This window comes from Poecilia latipinna, unplaced genomic scaffold (assembly GCF_001443285.1).
Source record: "Poecilia latipinna isolate Pla-1442-1.1 unplaced genomic scaffold, P_latipinna-1.0 Scaffold1485, whole genome shotgun sequence".
Taxonomy (NCBI): domain Eukaryota; kingdom Metazoa; phylum Chordata; class Actinopteri; order Cyprinodontiformes; family Poeciliidae; genus Poecilia; species Poecilia latipinna.
In genome coordinates, this window is record NW_015114101.1 from 34,110 (window position 1) to 53,177 (window position 19,068).

The window sequence follows — 19,068 nt, forward strand, 5'->3', positions numbered from 1 at the left end:
CTTTTGAACCAGAAACAGTGGCAGAAGCTGACCTGGGCTACAGAGAAGCAGCACTGGACTGTTGCTTAGTGGTCCAAGGTACTTTTTTCAGATGAAAGCAAATTTTGCATGTCATTTGGAAATTAAGGTGCCTGAGTCTGGAGGAAGACTGGGGAGAAGGAAATGCCAAAATGCCAGAAGTCCAGTGTCAAGTACCCACAGTCAGTGACGGTCTGGGTGCCATGTCAGCTGCTGGTGTTGGTCCACTGTGTTTTATCAAGGGCAGGATCAATGCAGCAGCTATCAGAAGATTTTGGAGCACTTCATGCTTCCATCTGCTGAAAAGCTTTATGGAGATGAAGATTTCATTTTTCAGCATCACCTGGCACCTGCTCACAGGGCCAAAACCACTGGTATTACTGACCATGGTGTTACTGTGCTCAATTGGCCTGCCAACTCTCCTGACCTGAACCCCATAGAGATTATGTGGGATATTGTGAAGAGAACGTTGAGAGACGCAAGACCCAAAACTCTGGATGAGCTTCAAGCCGCTATCGAAGCATCCTGGGCCTCCATAACACCTCAGCAGAGCCACAAGCTGATTGCCTCCATGCCACGCCGCATTGAAGCAGTCATTTCTGCAAAAGGATTCCTGACCAAGTATTGAGAGCATAACTGAACATAATTATTTGAAGGTTGACTTTTTTTGGTATTAAAACACTTTTCTTTTATTGGTCTGATGAAATATGCAAATTTTTTGAGACAGGGATTTTGGGTTTTCATGAACTGTATGCCAAAATCATCAGTATTAAAACAATAACAGACCTGAAATATTTCATTTGGTGTGCAACGAATCTAAAATATCTGACAGTTTAATTTTTATCATTACATTATGGAAAATAATGAACTTTATTACAATATGCTAATTTTTTTTTAGAAGGACCTGTATACTCGCAAATGAACGAGGTAATTAGTCCAAGTTTGTCGTTTATTGAATGTTCAGAAACTACAGCGGCTGTAATGAGCCACAGCAAATGTAAACAAAGGTGAAACAACCCGAACAGACGATCAACTCAAAACCACTCCTACCTTTTTACTCTCCGTCTCTTTGACGTTTAAGCACACCCGTTGCCGTGGCAACCGCCTGCGCCCCGCAAGCCGAGCAGAGATTACGTTAAAAACATAACATTCAGTCCGTTACGATATCAGGTTTCCAGGCTTAATATTTATTTCTAGATTATTAATAAGCCTCTCATGAACACAGCGGTGGTTGAGTAGATAATTTAAAGTCCTGCTCTGCTCGTCAGTCGGTCTTTGAGTCGCCATTTTTTTTTCTTTGTTAATGAAACCGAAACGCATAGAATTGCGCAACACTTTGTTGAAATAATAATTACTGAGATTATTCATTTTAACACGCTACGTTGATTTTTTTTTTTATAACATTCTTTTTTAATGAAGCTACAAACGTTTAGGATCTTAGTGAATATTTTTTGATAAGCCTGTCAGAAGAGGAAGTGCTGGTCTCAGCGTCCTGGCGGCGTTCAGTTTGTCACCTGCCGAGATCGACTCAAAACCTTTACGCGATCGACCGGTCGATTGCGATCGACGTATTATTGGGCACCCCTGATCTAGAGGAACATGTAAATAGAACGTCAATGTTGTTTACACTTATACTTCAGAAAATATAACTATCTTGTCATATCTACTCTATTTTTGTGGTATGCCGTTTTCATCTACACACTGGCAAATTACATCAACGTGAAAAGATGTTCAATATTTAATTTTAACTCATCGAATGCAGTGAAAGATATTTATTCATATTTTAACTATTTGTTAATGGGTAGTTTTATCAATGCTTTCTGCCATAACACGGCCTTTGAGAGCATTCATGATCTGAATCTGGCCCCAAATCAAAATGAGTTTGATACTCCTGGTCTATGTAAACATTTGGTTTAAATATTTTATATTTTTGACATCTAAAAAGGGTGCTTAGATGAACATTAGAAGAATTGTTTAAGCCAAGTCTTACCAGCAAAAAAGAAGAGCATCTGACCTCAAACTAAAATACTCTAAATGACTAACATCACAAATTTTGCTACAGCATATTATATGATTGGGGAGTTGATGTCAATCTTCTTTTATTTTGTAATTTTATGTTTTTTAAGTATTTGATGTACAGTATATCTAAGACTGCTGTGTGGGAACAAAGGTTAATAAAGTTACAATCTATCCAACTATATACAGTATTTGGATATCCAACTAATGAGACATTTTATGAATATAAGACATATTTCTGCAATCTGTAGTATAATAACTAAGATATTCTGACTGCACTGAATAATCTCTGTAATACAAGCAACACACAGACATGCAGCCTCTATACGAGTATGAAGTTCTGACTGATGCATACTGAACTGGTAAATCTTGTTTTATAAAAAGTAACATAAAGTGGAAACAATACACAACTAGTAAAACTTGAACACTTACTCTCATTTTAGGATAAAATGTGTATTATTCACACCTGCACTTCAGAAAATACAGCTATCTTGTGATATTGATATTGCAGATGAACTTCATCAGGTGGGATCTATAAAATTCTCCTGTCTCACTCATGACCTGTTTCCTGAATGATGTTAATACAATTTTGCAGCAATGGAAGCTTAATGGTTGAAGTAGGTTACATAACTTTAAATATTTCACCACGTTGGCACGGATGAATATGGAAATGAGCAATCCAAACTTCCTGCCAGCATACAATTCTAGGTTGATTATTAGTGACTCTACTTTTAAAATAGAAAGAAAACAAAACCATAAAAAAGGTTCTTAAAAATTAAAGCATAATTAAGTTGATTTCAATTACTGCTTAAGTAATTTATTTAATAGGGCAATACTTATGATGAATACATTTTAAAGGTTCAAAGAGTATAAATACCACCACAGCACAGATAGATTTGACACAAACTGAACTGGATAAAATTCAGTCCTGGCAATAACAAACCATGATATTTTATTGATTGAATGAAGGTATCTTACCTTATTTCTAAGAGAAAATGCTGCTTGTGCTGCACAAATCAATGATAGTCCATCGTACAATGTCTCTCACACGCTGCCTCTATCTCATAGATTCTTTGTTGACTCAGTGATGAGAGATGCAAAAAGCCACGGCCACTTGTTGGTGACATAGTAACAGGATGGAGCTTTTTATGCTTTTAACTATTGCTTATGCTGTTTTTCCCCCCTTTTTTTCCCTTCTCATCTTTAAGCTTTTAATCTGATTTGTACCTTTTTTTTTTTTTTTTTTTTACATTATTTCATTGCAGAATAGCAAAAATCCACTTTGGTTTAATTAAAGATCAAAAGACAGCAAATTGCACCATCCACATCTGATGCTTTGTAAGTGAATTAAGGTCACCCTGACGTTATCACACTTCAGCCTAATGACGCCACCTAAACAAATACAAAAATTAGTTCCTCATCAGCAGACTGAGGAACAACAAATCCATGTTTGGTTATAATAATACTCTTTGATGGTATGAAGAGACAGAAGAGGCAATAAAAACTAAAGGATTTCATTTATTAAATTAGATGCATGAATTTACTGATAACTGCCATTTATTCTTCTCACGCTTCCCTTTAATTCATTATTTTTTCGTCTTCTTATTGTATCCACTTTTCCCTCTGGATTCCTCCTCCTCTTCATCATCCTCCTCCTCCTCCTCATCGTCACTATACGATTCAATGCTGCCATACTCGAAATCTTCCTCCTTCCACTCTCTTGCCAAGAGTTTCTGAAACACATCATACTCCTCAGGCGACGCCTGGGCAACATCTGCGATGAACGTCCCCTCGTCCACATTAAGGATTCTGTCCAGTTTGGGGTTAATCAAAGTAGTCTGTCCTTTCTTGTCTGGGGTCTGGTACAAGCCTCGCCGCTCCAGGAATGTATGCCGACAGCGCACATCGTCTAGGCTGAAACGAAACAACCTACACTTCACCATCTCGGCTTGTTTGACACCCATTCTGAAGTAAACGTACTGTGGAGAGAGTATTTGATGGATGCAGTTAGGAAGAACAAGAAACAAATAAAAAAATAATAATAATCAGAGAATACATGAAATATATCTACAGTATATAAAGTAATTCGATGAGTGTGGTACAACCCTTATTATTAGTAGCTTGCTTATTTGATTATATAGTAAAAGGCTGCTATTAACCATGCAATATTGCCATGTAGAGAAGTCACTTCACAGCAATCCAAAAAACAACATTGTAGCCACCAGGGGGAGCCACCACTGTTGCATCAAAGATGTGGGTTAAGACAAAGTGCAACATACAGGCCTGGGCAAAATTTTTGGTGCCCCTCTGTTATTGGCCAAAAAACCCTCAATGACCACTGAAATTACTTGAAACTAACAAAAGCATTTTACTGAAAGTTAACGGGAGAGGGGACAGGTCGTAAAATCGACTTTTGAGCTTGAGTGTTGCTTTGATTCTTTCTTGCGAAAAGCTTAAATCTCTTGCGGCATCTATTCACTTGTGCCTAAATATTTGCTTTCACAAAGCGCTGCCTATTTCCACAAAGCTCCTCCTGCCACCGAGCACTCTGCCCCCTGCACTTCTCCACTGAACTCCTCTGGACGAGCAGCAGTAGCAATTAGCAAACACCTGGTGAAACTGTGCATCTGCTGATCTTATCACACAAGCCACGTCTCAGTTCAGCATTCCTATTTTAAATGACATAACAGAAAGAGCAGGAGCTTCTTAATGACACAGAGACCAATTTCAAGAGCTCAAATTATGATGTCAAATTCTTCTAAGTTATGGCTGATATATACAATATTTTTTATAACAACTAAAGGTAACATAGTTACTTGATTATGCTATAAAATGGCACCATGAGTCTGGTAAATACACAGTGCCATCTCTTTATTAAGCATAATAAAGAGAACCTCTATTATTATGCACAGACATGGTACCATTGTATGGTATTAACCAATGAAAATCAGACATTATTTTTGAATTGTGGTTCAAAAGAATAATTTAAAAACATAAACCAATAAAACAGACCTAGACAAAAATGATTGTACTTGTAAAAAGAAATTGAAAATTATTTCTTATTACATGTTAATTGAAATATATCTACAGTATATAAAGTAATTCGATGAGCGTGGTACAACCCTTATTATTAGTAGCTTGCTTATTTGATTATATAGTAATCAAATAAGCTTAGAGTCAGGCAGACCGACTCTAATCGGTCAGTCTGCCTATTTAAAGGATGACAAGTAGCATCTGTGCTGTTTGGTGACATGGTTTTTACCACACCTAAAATTGACATTTACATGTATTATTTTTGTTAGTTTCTAGTTATTTCAGTGAGTGTTGTGGCCTTTTTGTTCAATAACAGAGACCATTAATAAAAAGTTACCAACAGTTTTGTCTGTTGTGTATGAAAGCGGGCTGTTAAATACACTAATAATCAAACTTGGACAATCTGTAAGAGAAATTGGGATCAAGGTTGGTAGTAGGTGGGTGTGGTCTTAACAGAAAGTGGGCTGCTGAAGTAAGTTCTTTTTAGAGATCTTTACAATATTAACCCCATTTGTTTCACTTCTTTACTTACTGACCTGAAACTTGTACTCTAGCTGGTCCAGGTCCTGCAACACCACTGCAGGACTATCTCTGAGGATTTCTGCCACCTGCTGGGTGGTAAACAGACACTTCTCTCTGAGGAACTGCACCACAGATTTTACAGACTTCACCGGCACGGTTAAGATCTTTGGATAGTAGGACACGGTTCTCTGAAGACTCCCTACAGGAGAGACGACGAGACATTTCGGTTTATAAGTACCAAACCTTGTAAATATATATAGGGTAAGGTAAGGTGAGGTAATTTTATTTCTAGACCACATTTTCAGCAACAAGGCAATTCAAAGTGCTTTATATAAATCTCTTGAATTTTTTCACATTTGTACCATATTATGATCACAAACTTCAATGTATTTTTTTTTTTAAAAGATTTGATGTAATACACCATTACAACATAGTTCAAGTAGTATGTATGTATTTATTTATTTTACAGTTAATCATTTGAATATTTACCCATATTTGATCAAAAATAATCTCACCTTCAACAAAACCCAGCTGCCGCAGGTGGCTTATCCGTTGCTGAAGCTGCATTTCCTTGACCTTATAGAGCTCTGGACATTTGTCCAGAAGTTTATGCACAGTGGTGGGGTTGAACCCCAGGACAAACAGTACTGACAGCGTTGATAAGACGTGTTTGGCAGCATTCCCCCCTTTCAACCTGGACACACTGTCATGCAATTGTTCTGCCTGGTACTCTGTGAATCCCATGTCAAGAAAAGATCTCAGAGACAGCTCGGGAGAGTTTCTTTTGTTGCGTTGCAATAGGGAGGAGGTCTGATCTGAAACGGAGCAAAGTAGTCTGCAGCTGAGGCTCAAAGGTAGATTAGATGTTTTAAGCGTCTTAAACTGGACTGGGATGGAAGTGTAGGAGGGAACATAGTTTAGTTTTTGTCGAAGAACCTGTGGAGGAAAAAATAAAACGTGCGAAGGTTATAGCAATTTCATTAGCTGCATGTCGGAGCTTTAAGGACTTTTAAACAATACTTCTGAGTTATTTGGATCAATTAATCACATACTCCAAAATCCAAATTAAATTATAATAAAGTACATCATGTCAAAAACCATTTCAACTCACCTGCAGCATAACAACACGGGTCCCCATGGTGGTACGTTGATCTTAGTCGTCCGACTGGAAATCTAGTGCCCAGGCAACGTTCCGGTGAGTTAATTCACATTGTGCAATAATTCGATTCTTTAGTGCACAACCTGCTCTCAAGAACCCGGGTTCTTCTAAAATTAAAATACAGAATTAATATTGAATCCGTGGATAATGAAGAACAAATCCTCTTAAAAAATGTTGTGTTTGGTGTGTGTTATAAGTTCAAAGTTCAGTTTGGTACTTGTTTTGATGGAGGGTTCTTCAGGGGGCAAATGGATGATGGGCATAATAGGATGAATTGAGGATGTTTTGTGTCTTTTGCAGGCAACGGGAGGTATGGCTCCATGATGGACCGTCAACCTGTCCATGGTGCACCGTGTTTATTGTCCATTGACTGCTGGAGAAATGTACCGGACTCTTACAACCCTGTAAAGGGGTATAGACAACTGATGAATGGATGGATGGGAAAAGTAGGTGTTATCCAAGGTGAGTTGTTGCCAAGTACTGTTTTTTTAGCAAATGCCAAACTCTCATCAATTAAATAGCTAAATAGATGGGCATCATTCCAGAGAAGACATCTCCACTTCTCTAAAGTCCAGTGACTATGCACTTTATATATCACTGCTTCTGAGACTTTGCATTGTACCTGGTGACAAAAGACTTGGATGCAGCTGCTTGGCCATCAAAATCTATTCCGCAAAGTAATCTACACATTTTTCCTGAGCCAGTTTTATGAACTGGCTCTTCCTGAGCTTCTAATGTTCCCATTGCTTCTAGTTTGTTATTATCCCACCAATGGTTGACTGAGTAATATGTAATGGAGACAAAAATAACTTTTTTGCACATTTGGTATGCCATCACAGCTGGAATTCCCTGAACTACTGAAAGCGACACATCATTTCTTTGTAGCAGTGTTTTGCATGGGTGAGAAAATACCTATGGTAATTATAGCGTAAAATTTACAGGTTTGCATATTATATTTCATCACTACACCCAGATAAAACTCAGTTTCTGATTATAAAACAGCTGTTTATGATTGTTCAGTGTCCTGCACTTCATAATCAATTCTGATTCACTTTACAACTTCAGTTACACTTAATATTGTTTGGTATTTTTACAAAATTCTGTTAGTTATTGAAATAAACATGACAGATTTGTTAAGAATTATAAGGAGTCTAAGGCACACTTAGGCAATTTATGAAAAATCAGAAGGAATGTGTTTTATGGAAAAACATTTATTGATGCTTAAAAATAAATATAAAAAGTGTTTGTATGTTTTATATGCAATTAAAAATATCTAAACATCAAGATTAAAATTCGGATTAAAAAGTCGCAATTCAAAAAATAAATTAATGAAAAAATGGAAAACTAGGAAACTATCCACACAATGCTACATGCATTTCTTTGCAAACATGAAAAAATATATATATCTAAACCAATTTTGGACTATGAAATCAAATAAGTCAAAAAGGTTTGACTTCTTTTGTTCATTTCTTCTTCCCCATAATGGATCATAAAATATCACTGGAGGAAAATTGCGATGAGCCAATGATTTAAAAAAATTGTTTACTAAAAAAGCCTCTAAAAAAACTTAAAATTTGATCTCCTGTACAAAATAGATTTCCCTTCTAAAAGCTTATTTCTTGTTTTGTAACTTAGATCTTCATATTACAAAATGTGAGACAGACTATTAAGATTTCTGCTGCTTCAGGTTTAGTCTTCAATCCCGCAAAAGGTATTTTTGGAGCTCAGTTTCCAGGGCCGCCATTGACTGATTTTCATCCTCATCTTCCTCCGACAGAGTCTCATCGCCACAATCTGGGAACAAGCTCCGTCCCGCGTATGCAGTGGGACTTGGCTCCTGATTCTGTGGCGAACCTGGTAGAAGAAGAGAATGACTCTGTACATTAGAGGTTGGCAGATCAATGTAAGTCTACGCTTCATGCCGAGGAGTACTTACAGAGGCTCCGAGATGCAGGAACCACCTCAGTCCAGCTGTATTCGGCCAGGGAAATGGGCTGGCTGATCCACGGCTGCAACAGAAGCTGGTCTAAAGTCATCCTCTTTGCGGGATTAGAGTGCAGCAGGCCTTGCAAAACACCGTGCAGCTCTGGGGTGGCAAACAGAAAATTTGCATAACTGATTTGTAAGAAGACAGAGCTAATAAACTGCGGCACAGAACATCATTGTACCTGGAGACAGGGGGAATGGAGGCTGAAGTTTGGCATCAAGGATTTCACCCACGTCACAGAACGGGTTCTCACTGAACAGCAGAGTGTAGAGCAAAACCCCCAGAGACCACATCTCCAGCTCTGGTCCCTCATAGCTGGGACAGGAGCACAATCATCAGATTAACAGTGTTTAGCTTCAGGGCTTTTAGCTGAACAAGGGGAGTTTTCTTAACACTGCATGGCTTCCACAAACATTGTAAAGTTTAATGGGTCATGAAGGGTTTTATTTAACTGCATGCTGACCTACATTTTGCATAGAACATGCAAAATGTTTAAAGAAAGATGATCAGAAGAACACTCCCTTTAACCTGATACCTCTAATTCTGTAATTAATTCACAAACTTATCTAATCAATTTGAATTACGCAAAGAAAGAGTTTAAGTGTTGTAGTTTAGCCAGAAGTTATATTTAATATTTAGACAAACATTTCTCAAGCAGGAAGCACCTCAGTACACCATTTAATATACGCTGTGCTGTAAATTATATCATTTTTGTGGTACTTGATAGGTCCTAATGTGGTTTAATCATTATTTTTCTGATAAAATGGTATGTTAGCTCTTATACTACACAAAGTGCCACACAGTTTAACTTTTCAGTGGTGCTGAGAGTTAAATGAGGAATAAAATAAAACCTGGTGCAATTTTAAAGGGTTCTGTGTACCAAGTGGAATACCATTAAAATAGCTTTTCTGGATCTTATCTTTTATCACTTGCTTTGCTCTTGGGCTGCCACTTACAAATATTGTAGAAACTATATGCAGCAGAGGCTTATAGCAGAACTAAAATAATAAAAAAAAATACTTATGGTGCCTTCAAAAAGTACTCTTACCTTTCAAAAGTTTGCATTTTTCACTTTTTGTCACAGAGTGTAATGCATTTCACTGAGATTTATGTGAGAGACCAGTAAAATGCAGCAAATAATTGTGAGGTGGAAGGAAAACAATATCTGGGGTTTAAATTTGGGTTGGGCAATATGGACTGAAAATGTGATGAAATGTGGTGGCATTTATTGCAACAATCATAATAGTGACAAATATCTTTTAAAACAAATCCTTCCCGTTGTCTATAAATGTGTCACTGCTATAAAAAAATGCCATCTAAAATGACCAAATAAGCTCCTTTTGCACAGCAGATACATTAAGTAATATTATTTTTTTTATATTGATTGATTGTCTTTTGTAACAGTAAAAACAAAATGCTTAAGCAGCAAAAATAACAAGCCTGCGTTAAAATGGTCACATCCTTATCTTTTGTGTTCATATTTCTGCTACATTGCATTGAATAAACCTATGTTTGTGGCTCCAATGTGTCAAATGTGAAGAAGTTTTACAAATGTACATTTCATACTACTTCTCCTTGCAAAGGTGTTCAAATATTTTAAACTTTTGGCAGAACTGGAACCTTTTTTAAAAAGCACACATGATTCATTATTCACAAGGGTGAAACACTCACGCATTTCCCCGAAGCACCTCTGGGGAGCAGTACTCCAACGTGCCGCAAAAATTATAGAACAGCTTCCCAGGAGACAGAATGGCTGCAGAGCCAAAATCTATCAATCGGATGTGAAAGCACTTATCAATGATGACGTTTTCATCTTTTATGTCTCTGTGAATGATGTTCTTTGCCCTCAAGTAGAAAACAGCTGCCACAATCTGAGGGGGAAAAAAAAAAAAAAAAAGTAGTTTGGATCAATAAAACACTTCATCTCACCTTGCACCATCGCCATCGCTGGTCATTCTTATACCTGTCTAAAGATGTAGCTGGCCAGGGGCTCGTCCAGTCTTGGTTGCATGTCTATGAATTCAAAAAGATCCAAACCGTCTCCATGTTTCTCCATCACCATCTGGAAATAGCTTCCATTCTCAAACACCTCTGCTACCTGGAGGCAGACACACACAAAGACAAACACATACACCCATAAGAGGGATCAGCGAGGTTTTTCCTTATGCATAAAGGAACCTGATTGATTTACGTGTTCTGTGACATCAACGTTACCTTGACAATGTTATGGTGTTGAACTCTGGTCAATATGGCAATCTCCTGGCTCACTCTTCCCAACATGGGGTCATCTACCCAGCAGTCGCTCATTATTCTTGATTTGCTAATAAACTTCACAATTACCTGGAAATTTTTCATATAGGAAAAAAAATCTACATATAGATTTATGATTACATCATATTTACCACAGTTCTACGTAAAACCAAAGATTCATACTTCTTGTCCATCACAGCGTCTTATTGCCTTCCAGACAAACCCAAATGCTCCTTTCCCCACAGATTTGATTGGCTGGTATTCTTCTTCAAACTGCCCGTCACAAGCTCGAGAATGCTCCAGATCCAGAGTGGAGCGCAGCGCTTCTCCTTGACCGGCCTCGCCAGACCTCTGATGGACAGAACATAATAAAACAAACCATGTTTCAGAAAGCTACCAGGATCTACAATGACTCCTCTTTTCCTCGTCACTCACTGTTTTCTGACAGAAGACTTAAAGTTCCACAAGTATGAAAAGTTTCTATAGGAAACTTGTTGGCTGTATATTTTTTTAAACAAGGAAATACTGAATTAATTGTTCAGTTTCACCACTTTTATTGAAAATTATTCATTTTTAAGTCTTGTTTTAACATTTGAAGTGCTCTGTGTGTACATTCTATGTTTATTATGCGTTTTATACATTTTCGATGGACTTTGCTTTGTTTTTTTTTTTCTGGCAAAGTAAAATTTCCATTTTACTTAGACATCCAAGTATCTTTGTAACTAAAATGAAACTCTCAGCTGGAACTCACCTTTCCTGGGCTAGCTCCTGAATGGTTGTGAAGTGAAGGCTCAGTTCGCAATAGCGCCCCCTGCTGGTTTGATCTTTTAATCCACACGCAGAACATGAAGCTTCCATCAGAGAGGTTAGTCCTGCAAATGTCACACTGCACATCTAGTGGAGAGGAGAGGGACAGTAAACGTCAGTCCTGCTGTTATGTTGTTAATCATAATAAGGAAAACTGACATGCAGTGAAACTTTGTTACCAACCTACTCTTGTGCCGTCTCTGTGGTATCCACTTCCTACAAATTGTCCCTCTAGGACCTGCGTAATGTTTGAGGTCACCACTTGTCCATTCGCCGTCTGTTTTTTCGGTGTTGATGTGGCGGGCATGTCGGTCAAACTATTTGCTTGTTCTGCACACTCTTGGCTATTGCCTTTAGGAATCAAAGAGAGCGCTCCCCACTGATCCTGCTCTTCGCTCAAACCGAGCTCGGCCTTCACCGCAGCACCGGCGGCCTCCACTTTCTGGTCCGACTCTGCCACACCTGGAGAAGGCGTCCGTAGAAGTTCTGCTGTATCACCAGTGTACTCTTGCATGCTGAGCACCTCCACGTCGTCGCTCAGATCCAGCTCCGCTAGAACGCGGGTCACAGCATCTCCGTTGCAGTCGATGTCCACAAAGCAGCTGGCTGAGTCCAACAGAGGAGCTGAATTAGACTCATTCACCGGGGCAGCATCACGACAAAGACGGCCAGCGAACTTGTCAGAGAAACCAGACGATGATCTGAAAAATTAAATTCAAAAGCAAAGTTGTATTTTATTTTCTACTGTTCTCTTATGCAAAGAGTGAATCTATAGGTTTTTGTAAATGCATCATTGGCACATTCTAATGACCTGCTGTCCAATGAAATGATCTCAAAGCTCGACTCTTGGAGGACCGCGGCGCGTGAGCGATGATCTTTTCTCGTCTCATTACAGCTGCCACCTGCTCTCTCATCCTGTACAGGCGTGTCTGCAAAATATTTCACAATATCATTAAGTTTTCACTTGTTTTCCTAAACTTTGACAAATGCTGACAAAACATGGTCAAGTTAAAAAAAAAAAAAAAAAAATTAAAAAGCGAAGGTGAACTTAAATAGTACCTGGTGTAATCTTGATCGCAGGTGCAATATTCTGCTGAATCACATTGAGCAGCTGCTCGTCTCTGTTCTGGTTGGACGGCTCAGTGGAAATCAAGCAGCAGGTGTCTTCATCTGGAGTTTCCACCCAGGCGAACGTCTTAAGGAGAGCCTGGGTGGAATCTGCACAATCCAGCGTGTTACAGCCGGGAGCCGCCCGGGCTGCTTCCTCAATCAGCTCTGCGGTATTATTGGCCCTGCAAACACATTTTATTTACTCTGTTTATTAAGTTGAGAAAGAAGAAGAAAACTTAAGTTCAAATCTAACAAAAAACAAGTTGATACACTGCCTTACAAATATTGATAATTCTTGGGCTTTTTCGTATTTTGTCAGGATATAAACATTAAGTCTAGATTTAAAGGTGTGGGGAAAAAAATTCAAAAACAAAACTTGGATCTGGTATTGATACTACATATGGATATACTTTGACAAAGTAAGTTTTATGAGAAAAAACTTTTATAACCATTTGTAACAAGCTGAAAATTGAAAGCAATTTATAACTTTTCTTCCACTTTACATTTATGAACTGCTTTATGATTGTCTATTACATAAAATCCAAACAAAATGAATTACATTTTGTTCAATATATTGAGTTTATCAATATATTCTGCCCATTCATGTTGATGCCACTTGATGTTATTAGCTAGTCTGTGTAAAATTGATAGAAATCCCTTTGAAAGAGCAACAATCTGCGAAATTGTGGTTTATAAAAAGAGTTACTTCCTCCATTGTTTTGGGAACCTATGTAGATGCAGTTGGTACATTTTTTGCTGCCATGTTTGTGGAAGATCTTACATTTTTTTTTAAACAAAAATGTAGTCAATCTTAAGGTACTATTAGATTACCTCAACAAAGCATAAATGATGAAAATCAAAGTGTGATTGCAACACTTGCAGACTAACTTACAACCTGCAATCATTTCACAGTAATATTGGCAGAGATTAGGGGTGTAGTGATACAAGAATCTCACGATACGATACACGATATTCTGCTCATGACAATATATATTGCGATATTCAGCAAACGATACAATTCAATACACTTTTGCGATTTTCTGAACAATTTTAGAGGGACAGAGTGATTTTGGTGACATTTTGTGACTGTTATAGAGTTGGACTGAATTAATTTAACTGAAAACTGATTAAAAGCACCAGCTACACAATACCTGGCTCTGGTTGGACATGGACACAGACTTAAAGTCGACAGCTGGACAAAATGAATCAGAAAACATGTTTCTTTTAATTGAAACAGTACAAACTGTAGCTTACACGCATTTGTAAAGTAAATAAAGTGCATCAAGTACCCTGCTCTGAATAGTTTGATACCTTTTTAACCTTGACACTTAACATCTGAAGGAATCGCTCTAAGCCTGATGACCTAATCACTCTCCTGGTGAAGCAAGCAGTGAGTGAGCAAGGTGACAGTTGGATGTTACGATACTTGTGGATGAATATCGATTTTTTTCCAGGAAAGAAAATATCGATATACATCGCAAAATCAATATTATAACACAGCCCTAACAGACATGCCGTTCATTTAGACTCAAAAACAGCAAAAACAGACTACTGTCGAAAAGATACCAGTGACATTATTTGTCCAATACAAAAAAAAAACTTTTATGAGGAAATATATGATAACTTACATGACCAAATGTGTGGAGGTAACTGCAGGAAGAGAGAATGTCGACGTGGCACTGCCTTGATTCTCCAGCCTGGAGCTTGTTCCAGTAAAGATCCTGCCTCTTCCTGAGGAACTTCTTTTCAGGATAGCCTGCTGCACCATTCCCATGTCTCCAGCCACCAAGGACGAAGGATCTGANACACACAGAGACACACACAGACACACACACACACACAGAGACACACACACAGTTCATCAGGAGGCTGAATCCTGTCCATCTGCTGCCGGTCTGGATCAGAACCAGGATGGATCCATGTATGAAATGTTTTCTTGCACTGTGTTAACATGTCTCTGTCTCTCTGTGTCTCTCTGTGTGTGTCTCTCTCTCACCGTCTCTCTCTGTCTCTGTCTCTCTCAGGAAATCCCCCGCAGCACTCTGGACTCCTTCATGCAGCCGTTCCAGAGCACTCTGTGGCTGTTAGTCGGTCTGTCGGTCCATGTGGTGGCAGTGATGCTCTACCTACTAGACCGGTTCAGGTAAACACCTCACCTGAGGCTGGCCGGGTCCAGAACCTCCACTTGACCAGCATAAAGCTGCGTGCGCACAAAAAAAGTGCGGTCCCATATTTTACGCAAAAGTCAGCATGTATAAAAATGAACGTTGTGTCAAAGTTAGCGTAAATATACACAGAGTTTTTCGCTGGGTGAAAATGTGCAGCAGCCACACAAACTTTTTCTGTGGACAATATCAAACCACAAAGCGTCAAAACTCACCTAAATACACTGAAGTCTGACTACACTGAGTTATTTAGACCAAGAAGCACCAAACCAATGTTTTTTTCATGATTTTAACATTTTATTGTTGAAACGATGAAACTGAACCGCATTCATCCTCAGACAATAATCTAACACGAACACAAAATAAAGAAAATAAAAATAAGAGGATGTGAAAACCTCGCTAGAGTGTAAATGGCACTTTTCCTCAGTTTGTCTCAGAGATGTAACACATTGATCTGTGAGCCGAAATGCATCTATGGGGTCATTTCATTCTCACTGAAAACAGCAGATTAACTCCAACCTGCTGAGTAAAACTAATCAACAGGTTTGATTATTTAAGGTGATCCAGGTGTGTCTGCACCTTTTAAATAAAATATATAGTTATTATTGTTATAAATACTCATACAAACCAGGCCGTTGCCATGGTTACTGCCCCACGTGGCGGCAGACTTCCGGGTATTTATGCTAATTTACATTCTTATGTATTTATGGAGGCGACAGGCAAATTAGGATTAATAAAGGAAAGGTGCGCGGCCACCTGCGGCTTTATGCATCCCTTTTTTTTGTGCGCCGCACTTTTCTAAATTTGTCCGTTCGCCAAGTTTTAGTGTGAAAACTGCGCAGTCTTTATGCATGAGGCCCATGGTCTGGTCCGCTCTGTTTCTGCTTAACTTCTTAATCTACCCCAGAGTTTCTGGTCCGGTCCGGTTACATCAGCAGAACCTCACACTAGAATCCGTAAACCTCGCATCTCTTTTTCTTTCTATTTGGAGTTGTAAAAACAGCAAATAGAACTTAAACTTTAAAAGTTTAAATAAAAAATTGTAACTTGTAAAATTAATCCACATAAATGCTAATAATTTCTAACGGACTTTAAATCCCGGACAAGCCCCCAATCTGGAGCTGTACAGTTGTCATATTACCACACAGTAATCTTTTCTGTCCTACTAAAACAGCCAAACGGAGGGATGGAGACGACACAAAGGTAAAATGTAATAAATCAGAGACGGCACAACTGGGGCAAATTTACCACGTAAAGAAATACTGAATAGTGTTGAAGATGATGTTAAAAATTTACATCCTCAGATGAAGAAATAAGCAGGATAATTTAAAATAGTACAGACAATGCCTGTACAGAAGTTTGACAAATCAAAGTGTTGCCAAGCACACAGTCTCAGTTGGTCCTTCAGTTTTCTTATGTTTCTGTGCATTTTTGTGTAAATTGGTTTAATTCTGCAGTGTTTGGCCTGAACCTGGCTCACTGCTGCCCTCTTTCCACTGAAGTGTGTAAAAACAAATAAAGTAGTTGAATCTCTCGCTGGTGGATTTTTTAAGTCGGTTTGAAAACACGCTGGCAGCAGACTGCGCTCGTCCCCACACCTGGCCCCGCCCCTCAGTGTACTAGGCTCCGCCCACATCGTTGACTCATTCGTCTGGGGGCGGAGCCTAGCTTTCTGAGAGGTTTGCTGCTTTTATGTTCAGACTAGAATCTGCGCAGAACGCTCAGAGTGAAGTTAATCGTCTGAACATGTGACCTCAGCGCTGACTCCGATTGGCCGATTGGCCGTGTTTGACCCTGTTTGACCTGCTGTGTGTCTGCAGCCCGTTTGGAAGGTTTAAGGTGAACAGCGAAGAAGAAGAAGAAGACGCCCTGACCCTGTCCTCCGCCATGTGGTTCTCCTGGGGAGTTCTGCTGAACTCGGGGATCGGAGAAGGTAGCGACGCTCGCGTTTCTGCTCGCCTGTGGCGCCCGCGGCGCTGACAGCGTGTCACTGCTCCCCCTGCAGGCGCCCCACGGAGCTTCTCCGCCAGGATCCTGGGCATGGTGTGGGCGGGGTTTGCTATGATCATCGTGGCGTCGTACACCGCCAACCTGGCAGCCTTCCTGGTGCTGGACCGGCCTGAGGAGCGCATCACTGGCATCAACGACCCCAGGGTGAGCGCCCGCCTTCCGTTCGCCGGTTGGGGCGATGATGTCATGCGGTAACAGCTGATGTGCTTCCAGCTGCGTAACCCATCGGATAAGTTCATCTACGCCACGGTGAAGCAGAGCTCGGTGGACATCTACTTCCGGCGGCAGGTGGAGCTGAGCACCATGTACCGCCACATGGAGAAGCACAACTACGAGAGCGCCGCCGAGGCCATCCAGGCGGTCCGAGACAAGTAGGCGGAGCCTCGCCGGCAACCTTCACACTGCGGCCTGGAGGGACGCCAGTCCCTCAGTTTTGCCTCAATGCGACCTGTAGCTGATGTTTCCATGACAACACAGATCAGCTTCTTATAATCCGATGTTTTCTGTTCGTTCAGGTCGGATGAATGCGACCAGAACGTCATCAATGCACAACAAACGTCACTATTCTGATACGGAGAAAAGCAACCATGGAAACCATGGCAACCACCAGCGGACGATAACGAGGATTTAGTTTTTCATGTTTTGGCTCTAAACCCCTAAATTGGCTGGTGTAACAATTACTGATCCAGTAATCTATCAATTGTTCTGATGATTAATCGAATAAAAATTATAAAATGAGATAAATGCTGCCATAACAGCAGTGTTACTATTGGATATCAACATCGGCCCATTTCTCATATTTCAGCTTCCTTATTGCTTTTCTGTAGTCTAGAAAATTAATCTGCAACAATAAAAGCTCACTTTAAGTTAACCTGGACAAAAGTTCTAGAGAAATCTGAAATTATATTCAACTTAATAAAGAGGCAGGCTCACCAAGCATTTGTAGATAAAAAAGTCCAAACTGCAGCTTCATCTATGTGTTCATCTCCAGTCAGCTTAAACTCTGACCTTGCCCAGGCGTTTTTAGCTTTGTGTTCATGTTAGCAGGATTTGACTCCTTCGTTTGTCACAGAAACTCGTCTACCAGCTGCGCTCCGCCACACATCTGTTGGGACCAGGACGATATGAAACGTATTTTCTGGTTCGTCCATAGAGCTACAGCCGCTCACCTGTAGAAACACACCTGGCACCACCAGGCTAACGGCTGCTGGACTCCAGGTGTGACCTTGGTGCAGCTCTCATGTCTGGAGAGCCTTGGATCCTCTTTACAGACCGTCACACATATAAGTTAGAATCAACAGAGGTGCTGCTTGCAAATTGGATACATTTTATTTGGTTGAGATGCTCTATGGTGGAAATAGTCAGTTTATTTTATTATACAAAAATAACCACATTAAAACGCAGGAGTCTCTGCTGGCCCTGGGAACCTTACAGCTGAAAAATAATTAAATAAAATGATTGGGGAGGAAATAAGGAAACCCAAATATAACTAGACACTCCCAGCTGCTCCCCAACAAAACACTCACACTGAAATCCCTGGTGAAAACCACAAAGGCACAAACTCCCTTCCTTCAGCCTAAATGAAACGGCAGGTCCCTTTGAAATGAGCCGGAGGGCCGGGGCCCCAGAAACCCAAACCATACTTCATCAGTAATACCAACCAGTGGCGCAACTGCACATTATTCAGGTGGATGCGAAAACATAAATTGCCCCCCCCCGATGGAAGGAACTTCAGGGTGAAGGGCCGACGCTACGTGGAGTGTAAAACTCGCTACATGTACCTCGTTATGTGCGAGAGGTGAAGGAGCGTGAGGCGCGCTGAACTGTATGAGAAAACATAATCGGCGCGTCGCCCCCTCCAGACGGGGTTTTGGCGCCCCCTCTGGTGCTGCGCCCCTATGCGTTGCATACGCTGCATACCCACTTTTTGCGCCTCTGGTGACAGTTGGATGTTACGATATTTGCGGATGAATATCGATTTTTTTCCAAGA

At 40.0% G+C, this 19,068-nt stretch overlaps 4 protein-coding genes across 5 annotated transcripts in view; 1 reads left to right on the forward strand and 3 right to left on the reverse strand.

Annotated features, from left to right (window-relative positions):
- The window catches only part of LOC106962993 (probable G-protein coupled receptor 148), a 10,502-nt gene extending 9,397 nt beyond the window's left edge, over positions 1–1,105 (reverse strand). The window contains exon 1 of the mRNA XM_015057687.1: positions 1,069–1,105. The gene's annotated coding sequence lies outside the window, so the exon portion shown is untranslated. The remainder of the gene's footprint in view (positions 1–1,068) is intronic.
- A 2,429-nt stretch (positions 1,106–3,534) lies between these two features.
- Positions 3,535–6,792, reverse strand: mterf4 (mitochondrial transcription termination factor 4). Its single transcript, XM_015057705.1, has 4 exons — positions 6,701–6,792; positions 6,105–6,525; positions 5,604–5,788; positions 3,535–4,013 (listed from the first exon to the last, which is right to left on the reverse strand). The coding sequence occupies exons 1-4, from the start codon at positions 6,725–6,727 to the stop codon at positions 3,621–3,623; spliced, it is 1,026 nt and encodes a 341-aa protein (XP_014913191.1). The 5' UTR covers positions 6,728–6,792; the 3' UTR covers positions 3,535–3,620.
- Positions 6,793–8,040: 1,248 nt separating this feature from the next.
- pask (PAS domain containing serine/threonine kinase) lies at positions 8,041–14,706 on the reverse strand. Its single transcript, XM_015057702.1, has 12 exons — positions 14,531–14,706; positions 12,852–13,084; positions 12,604–12,721; positions 11,976–12,493; positions 11,737–11,879; positions 11,169–11,336; positions 10,950–11,075; positions 10,699–10,833; positions 10,407–10,606; positions 8,917–9,050; positions 8,685–8,834; positions 8,041–8,602 (listed from the first exon to the last, which is right to left on the reverse strand). The coding sequence occupies exons 1-12, from the start codon at positions 14,674–14,676 to the stop codon at positions 8,445–8,447; spliced, it is 2,229 nt and encodes a 742-aa protein (XP_014913188.1). The 5' UTR covers positions 14,677–14,706; the 3' UTR covers positions 8,041–8,444.
- A 100-nt stretch (positions 14,707–14,806) lies between these two features.
- LOC106963001 (glutamate receptor ionotropic, NMDA 1-like) overlaps positions 14,807–19,068 on the forward strand; it is a 21,407-nt gene continuing 17,145 nt past the window's right edge. For both annotated transcript variants that reach the window (XM_015057703.1, XM_015057704.1), the window contains exons 1-4: positions 14,807–15,045; positions 16,888–17,000; positions 17,073–17,221; positions 17,291–17,448. In XM_015057703.1, coding sequence (XP_014913189.1) covers positions 14,822–15,045; positions 16,888–17,000; positions 17,073–17,221; positions 17,291–17,448 — 644 coding nt within the window. In that variant the 5' untranslated portion in view covers positions 14,807–14,821. The remainder of the gene's footprint in view (positions 15,046–16,887; positions 17,001–17,072; positions 17,222–17,290; positions 17,449–19,068) is intronic.